At 42.8% G+C, this 8,126-nt stretch overlaps 1 protein-coding gene across 1 annotated transcript; it reads right to left on the bottom strand.

The window, feature by feature from the left end:
- Positions 1-1,706: 1,706 nt before the first annotated feature.
- Positions 1,707-7,103, bottom strand: si:ch73-256g18.2 (small integral membrane protein 36). The gene is made up of 2 exons (XM_039616205.1): positions 6,279-7,103; positions 1,707-2,604 (listed from the first exon to the last, which is right to left on the bottom strand). Exon 1 carries the CDS (start codon positions 6,714-6,716, stop codon positions 6,387-6,389), a length of 330 nt encoding a protein of 109 aa, XP_039472139.1. The 5' UTR covers positions 6,717-7,103; the 3' UTR covers positions 1,707-2,604; positions 6,279-6,386.
- Positions 7,104-8,126: the final 1,023 nt, after the last annotated feature.

The raw sequence follows: 8,126 nt of genomic DNA, 5'->3' as shown, positions 1-8,126 counted from the left end.
TATATTTACAACAGCAGTTTTTTTGTGTTTTAAATATTTTTAACATCTTTCAGGTTTTACTGACATGAGCTGATGTCCTGAAGGTTAAATGTGTAAAATAACCTGCTGGTTTTGTTTACAGTCTGGCCCAGCAGGCAGCGAGCAGGGTGTGGCAGCGTCAGCGTGGTTGTCTCTATAGAAACTGAAAGTGTTTATATTTGGAATTATTTTAAATGAATATTTAAAAGTTAAATTTTTTTATTTAAAGTTTTGTAGTTTTTTTTAAAAAGGTCACTAAAATGACAATAAAACACGAGATACTGATTTCATCAACCAATCAAAGAAAATCTTGTCCAGAGTTCGACTCGCAGCTCCCAGCCAGGTTTTCTTTGTCGTTTCATTTGGATGAAATGGTCACAGGATGCGTTAACTACATTTTGGGGCCAAAACTACGTCGTGTTCTTAATTAGTGGACAGGTGCTACAAAATCATTACGTGTCTATGAAAATTTAAACTATTCATGGTCTTTTAAGCACAACAGTATTTATTTTTGTAACTTTTAAGTTCAGGTTTTACTAACATGAGGAAACCACCAAATGGTGGAAATGCTAACGTTAACATTATGACGTTAGCCTCGGCGCTGGGTTCGTAAAACAGACCAGCAGACAGTGCAAAGTTTTCTGTGTCGTCAGTTTGAGTGAGATCGTACTGAGCAGAGTAAATGTAACACAAAAGCTGTTAAAACTGTGTGTTTCATTTTATCTTTATAAAATTTTCTAATTTTGTTTGTATTAACACGTTTGGAGTCAGACTGTCAGAAAGCCGCAGCTTTTCCGACCGCAGAGCACCATCACCTGTTTTCTGGGTTCCTAATCTGACCCAGCATGCAGCGCTGCAGGTGCTACAGCACAATCAGGTAATCACTATTTTTTTATTTCTTATTAATTAATTAATTAATTTATGGTTGTTGCTTTTTTTTGTTTAATATGTATAATAATGCAGTTCTCTGAGTTTTACTGATGCTTCCCAATAGTTAAGTTTCTCTGTTGATTCATTAAAATTAAAATAATTTTTGAAAGGTTTTCAAACCAGTTTTTCACATTTCCTTTACAAATGTAACAGGAAGTGAGAGATTGTGTCCACGTGGCAGGCTCTAACGTGGCCCAGCAGACAACAGGTATGACAACATAATGAGGAAGTGCACAAACTGAAAGTGAAACTAAGACAGAGTCAGCAGAAAGAGTTTGCTTTGAATGGTAACAAGCGGCTGTTTGAAGTCTCACTGGTTAAAAATGGTTGTTTATGTACTCGTAGAAATGTCTTTGATAATTTAAGAAAGTGATGTTTTGATGTTACTATGGAGACGGGCTAATTCATGAAGGTTCTTTAGTCCGACGTAGTCGCCGACTACATGACGGGAACAGCAGACACTGACTGCAAACACTGTGGTGTCATATTGGAAACTGTCAACAAAGCATCAAGTAAAATCATATTAAATTAAAAAGAAAAAATGTTTTCACAGATGATAGAAGACAGTTTATTGTTGCTGTGCAGCTACAGAGCTTAACAAATCTGTTAGACCAGCGATCATAAAACAAGAACATCTGTCAAACTTGTTTAATGATAAAGTTTGATTTTCATTTATTTGACAAATAAACTAAATTTGCTGTTTTTTTAAACCCCAATTTTTTTTCTTGTTTTTGTAAAACAGTAAATTTGAAAATGAATGTATAAAAACAATAACTATATTGTAACATTGAACATATTTAGACTAAAGTGATTGCACATACAGCTGGCTAACATTACAGTTTGTTAAGCGCTGTAAATGCAGCGTACAGAATACGGCTGCCTGTTCAGGAGTTTCCATCAACGCCTTTTTGTGATTATCCACACAACCGATGTGTGGGAGGTGTATAAGAATCAGTCCCCGGTGATTCCTGGCTGGGGTGGGGGTTTGAAAACATGCTGGCTGTAACCTTACAGTTACCTCTGTAGGACACAGGTGTCCATATAATACTGAAACTTCCTTTGTAAGATCCAGCCTTTAGCTTTTAAAAACACGTTTGGATTTCTCGTTAGTGGCGTGGGAAACGCTAACAGGGTCATCGTAACTGGATGTCATCATGAACGCCAAGCTGATTGGCTCTTCCGAAGCTCCGGTTTACTCAAAATGAAGAAGCATACTTAACATGTGTATTTAAGGATTGAATACAGTGCACTTTATATTGTTAAACTCCTGCAGGGTAGCGAGGAGTGTTCCTCCTGGATTAGATGGCATCCACTGAAGAACCGCAGCCAGCGCCCTACTCCATCACTGCTATCTTCAGTTTTCCAGTGATGGCCACACTCTGTGGTTTCAGGGAAGGTGCTGACACCACCCACACAGCCTTTGTCAGGCTGGTGGGGTGGGGTCACATCATCACTGAGGTGAGATGGAGAATCTGGTACTGATGACTTTAAGTTCACACACTGCGAGCTCTGAAGTTTCTGCAGATCCCGGTGAAGCCGAATCTCCAGAATCCCACAGATCCACTATCCCGTGGTGAGCTGATGGCGCTGTAGGTGAGCGGAGGACGGTGGTGGTAACTGGAGGGAATTCTGGGATTTGCAGGTGAGGTCAAAACTCTGGAATAACACAGAAAAAACACAGTGAATACTCTGATCTCTACTATTCTCCATTCTTAACAGCTTTTCAGTCATTTCAGGCACAAATTGAAGCATTTTTAAGTTTTTCTTTAAATTCCAACTGATCAGATTGGATCCATAAGTTTGAACCTTTGAAGCGCGTCATTAACAGTGTGCTCAGTATGTTGGTGCTGCTCTAACAAACTGATGGCCATGACCTGCTGGTTCGACTTGTTGCAGATCATCAGTGAGGAACAACTCCACGCTGAGTTTGTTCTTGAGCTTGGAGATGGAAAGCACCTCAGAGCTAATGTAGGAGGAGCTTTTTGTTAAAAGGATGCTAAATGTTCTGCTGACACATGAAGTTCAAAAGAACAACATCAGATGTTACCATCCATACTCCAGCTGTGCCTTGTGTTAGTGCGCAAATGGTCTCCATCACTGATGCTGGTGTCTCCTTCAGTACGACATAGACACAGGATGTTCTCTCAGATACAGATAAATCAAATACAAACAAACATCATCAGAATTCCTCCATCAGATTCTTTTAACACCACCCAGTAAATCTGTGATAACACCAACATCTGCTGCACAGCTGTGAACATTAACCCGTACAATCAAGCATCCAAACGGTTATCCCTGCTGTCCAGCATACGTCAAAGGGATGAGTGACGCTGACCCCAGAGTCTTTCCATTGATTATTTTCCTGTCCAGTGAGGGTTTATGTTGTCAGCTTATTTGATCTGTGTGATGGTGGGCGGGGAGAGGCGGGGGATTAACAGGCTGGTTTGAAGCGTCAGGACCAAAGCTTAAGAGTCCGAGTCCTCTGAGACCTCAGGTTGGGGGTGGAGGACGCAGTCTGCTGCTGCTCTGCATGTCAGGGTTTCATGTATTTCATACACGGCTCAACAAATTGCTTCAAGTTCATGAAAAAAGAAGACGCTGAGACTAGAGACCAAGTTGTGAAGTCGGAAATCTCACAGTCCAAACGACTGCCAGCCTAACATCGTGTCGGTTGTTCATGATTCCAGAGAGGTTCACCAGATGTTCTACTAGACCTCAGTGGGCTGAAGTCCTCTGAAAGTAGGCTGCAGACACCAAGACATTTATAGACCCTTTATGCTCTCGAGGCGTTCGATCACTGGATGTTCACCACTGCTGAATAGGACCGTCCAACATGTCTTACCATTTATAGATCTAGTTCTAGATGTTCTACAGTCTTTACTCCTACTCCAACATGTTTGCTAATGAATAATTTGTAAATCACAACACAAGCAGATCATGCGTACTCATTTATCGTAGACAAAGCAGTTGCCATATTTTGGGAAACATTGCAGCGTGAGCCATGAGGCGCTCCTGTGAGTGCTAGCTGTTTTATGGCTTCATCAGGACCTGAGATGTGAGTGCAGCTTCATTCAGGAGAAGCTGGTTGATGCTAACGTAGCGCCGAGCGATTTAGGAGTCAGAAGAAAAACTGCACTCTTGTTGAAAAGAGCGCTGAGCTCAAGGCTCCAGGACTGTTTGTGGGACTGAGTAACTGGGACAGTGATGTGTTAGTGGTGTAAATGTAAGGAAAAGGAAGTCCAGATGATAAAGAGCCTTCACCTGACCTCACAGCCAAAGAAGAACTGATGACCTGGCAGGTGGCACCTTTACTGTGTCAGTGTTAGCACAGGTAACAGTTTGAACTGCACGGATCTGACGTAGCCATGGCTCCACTCTTTGGATCTGTTGTGTCCTACAGCAATACCTCTGCATGGCTGACTGATGTTAAGTTATCCATCTGAGCCCTGATGACAGCCTGATCTGCAGTTTTCCTGAGCACCACCAGCAGGACAAAGGTTTCTGTTGTGCACATGCACTCAACCCATTTTGTAAAGACCTTCAGGAGACTGCATGTCCTCACTGCTCTTTAAACTCTCTGGATCCGGAGAAACATCTGGATCACCTTGTTTTACTTTAAATTTCCAAACTAATCTCTAATCTACAAACATCATTCCCTGGGACTATGGTCGGTACAGTTACGTCCATGTTCAGCTCTGGATTAATACATTTATTTTAACCATCATTCATCCGTAATATTCTCATATATAATATCATGACTGAGAATCTGATTATGTTTTTAAGAAGGGCCGTATTTGGTTTATGAGGAACATCACAGCTGTGATTTCTGCAGTGAAGCTAATTCAGACAGAGAGCTGCTTTCAGCCTGTCAGCTCACTTTGAAACCAAACTTGACTCAAAGACGTGTGTTTTGATGCATTTCATGCATTAGCAGAATTCTGTGTATCATTGACAAAAAACACGTCTGGATTTCAATGCCAGGCACTTAAAGTAACCGGTCAACGAGCGCTAACAACGACCTCCACCCTGTGTACGGTTTAAGCCACAGCTGCCTTAAATTATAATGCTGTCATTTTATAGTAAAATACTGTAAACTGTGATGTTTAATCCACTTGTATGAGCAAACTCAATTGAAATGTTTTTAATGCTAAAATAAATAAATATCTTTCAGCGAGGTTTCCTGTGTTGGTCCGAGTCACAGACAAATCTGTCAAACATCAAACATTCACCGCGTGATTTTGTCTGTGGCTCGTTTGAGTCCATTCGTTCTGTAACTCCACGCCACAGACGCAGACAGCCGACTGAAAATGTTTGTTATTGTGTGACTTTTAAGCAAATTAAAGCTAAGTGCTCTGTGACTGTCGTTTCTCTGTCTGCGTGCAGCAGATCCGTGTTCGACGGCAGTTCTGAATCTAAATCTGTTTTTTCTGTTTCCGATTTTCTGTTAATCTGATTTAACAAAGGGAACCAATCAGCTGCTCCGACAATGTCCTCGATTCACGTCACACACCGAGACGCATATCACAAATCACTGATTTCCATGCGTTTGCTAATGCTGGGTGGATTAGCGCCGATGGTCGGACAGGAGCTGTGTTCATGGGATGAACAGATGCTGTGGACACGCAGGGAACTGAAACATCTGCACACACGCAGATGTTCACATGTGAGATGATTAAACAGATGTGGTTTGGGGGTTTCACTCTGCTCAACACTTTTACTCCTTGGAGATCCTCGTGGGACACCGACTGATGTAAGCCCCAGTGCTGTTACTGGTCTGACACTGGACCACGGCTGACCTATAGTAACCCACTGGGCCCGTCCACATTCATTCTGGTAAACACACGATTAACCCAGTTTCAGCCTTTACTTGTAAACTATGACTTAACCCCAAAATAAACCAATAAACAAGCTTCACGAAGGTCCTCAGAATGTAGGCGTCCCCGTGCTGTAGGTCAGGTGGTAGGTGGGGTCCCCATAAAGTCAGATAAAAAGAAAATCTTTTCTGCTTTAGTTAAACGACATATTCATTATGTCAGAACGTCGGGGCCACATCACGCAGCACAAATCCATCATAGAGACTTAGACATGAATGATCCTACAAAGGATCCGATGTGTTTGCCTTCAACAGTGATTAAAACACGGTTTGGTCTTCCAAAGAAAAACAGCAGCACAATGATTCTCTTTGCTTTGACCATTCATGGACCAGTACCTCCATCATACATGGACCAGTACCTCCATCATACATGGACCAGTACCTCCATCATACACGGACCAGTACCTCCATCAAACCCACCAAAGGCCTGCTAAGTGGCCTCCTCGGGACGCCTTACCTCCTGCTGGCTCCTCAGCGCCATCCGGGATGTTCAAATTAAAAAATAAGAGTCTGGGAATGAAAGAGCAGCACTTCATGGTTATCTGTCCGAACCTTCCACTTCCTCTCAGACCAGAGTACTCCTCTTCTCCCGCTCCCGCTCTCCTCTGTCCCGGCTCAGGTCCGGCGTCGGCAGCTCGGCGTGGCTCGCTTTGTTGTTGGGCTCGTACCGGGTGGTGGTGGGCGAGTTCTGCATGACCACCAGGCGTATGGGCGACTGGCTGGGCGGCGCTGGCGTGTTGTCAGGGGCGTACTCCTTGGTGGGGTCTTTGCCGCGGCAGTCGTACAGGATGCAGGAGATGAGGAAGACGAGCAGCAGGATGACATAGCTGGCAACCAGGATGATGAGGTTCAGGGTGACGGGGTCAATCTCCAGGTAGAATTCCATAAAACCCATGGTGCCGCTTCATATCTCGGCCCGGATCCAGAGGAGGAAGAGATGGTGGGAAAATCAGAAAGAAAAAAAGGGAAATCTGGGAAAATGAGAGAGAGAGAGAAGCAGAAAAAAATCCTGCAGTGATGGACGTCGACTGGACAGCTGGCCGGAAAGAGAGAAAGAGCAAAAGAGAGCAGAGGACGGCGTGGGATGATGAGATGACGGGATCAGCTGAGAGAGAGAGAGCGGGCAGTGACAGCAGGCTTTGTGCTTTAAAGGACATTAATCCTCGCTGCTCCTCCAACCTTGACGTTCAGCAGCCAATGATGAAAGCTGCTCAGTTTTAATAACTTAAGCCACCATTTTGATTTTGCCAGCTACACGTCCAGCGCCGTGGCAAAAACCGTACTCGGCAAAATGGAGGCCGGCTGCAGCACACACCTGTCAGCCTGCCATAAGCGCTGCTTTGGGGATTTAGAAGTCATGTAATATGTATTAAAACAACTGTTTATTATGTCACTCAGAGATTATTTTTACATTTGAAATTCAATTATATTAAAAGGAAATAAGGGCCCACAGCAGGCTGCGCTAAACATGCAATTTTGAGAGTACTGCTGTTAGTAGATCCTGATAAAGCTCCTCTGTGCCCTAAGCTGCCCTTTCATAAGCAAACTTTATCCTTGAACCCTCAGAGTCACAGCTTTAACTCACACAAGGAGAAAAATGTTGGCTTCAGATGTCATTTTTGTAGTAACAGTAAGCTAAGATTAGCCAGCTAGCTGCTCTGATGGGTATCAACTAAATGCCCATGTTGGGCTAGCTAACATTAGCTAACATTACTCAGAAGAAACACAGTCTTATTGAGTGACGTCTGCTCAAATAGGAATTTTAAGAAAACTGGTCAAAACCAACAGGACTTTTTTTGTTTTATTTGATTTTGGGGGCCTGTTTAGCAAATTTACTTAATGTCCTGTCAGCATGTTAGCTAACACTAGTAAACAAACAAGCTAAAACTGGCTAAAATTAGCTGGAATGAAGCTTGTATTAATGAAGTCTTTCTGACTTTTTTCTTACAGCGTAAAATTTGGTCTTGAGTAGATGAGAGCAGCTCATTTATTCAAACTCCACAGGCTAATCTGATATATGAGGTCACCTTTTTCAAATGACTGTATCACTAATATTACAACCATTAACATATTTATGCAATCTGGCTAAACTAAGGCAATACTCAGTTGCTACTTCATACAAATTTGGAGGACAGGAGGACGTAGCGGGGTCATTTTACAATTGGACCACCACCATACTTGATGATCTCAAAGCTCAAACTGGCTGGCTTGACCGTTCATCTGCGGACTGGATATCTAAAGAGGAGAAAATAACATCAGAAAAGCTGTAAAATGGAGGAGTCCATGAGTAGGACAAGATAAATGT

The sequence above is a fragment of the Oreochromis aureus genome, linkage group 8 (assembly GCF_013358895.1).
Source record: "Oreochromis aureus strain Israel breed Guangdong linkage group 8, ZZ_aureus, whole genome shotgun sequence".
Classification (NCBI taxonomy): domain Eukaryota; kingdom Metazoa; phylum Chordata; class Actinopteri; order Cichliformes; family Cichlidae; genus Oreochromis; species Oreochromis aureus.
Note: the sequence above shows the minus strand (reverse complement) of the source record. Positions and strands in the feature narration are given on the sequence as shown.

Bases quoted from the DNA above. Each gene is read 5' to 3' on its own strand.
- si:ch73-256g18.2 (XM_039616205.1), bottom strand. From the start codon at position 6,716: ATGGGTTTTATGGAATTCTACCTGGAGATTGACCCCGTCACCCTGAAC.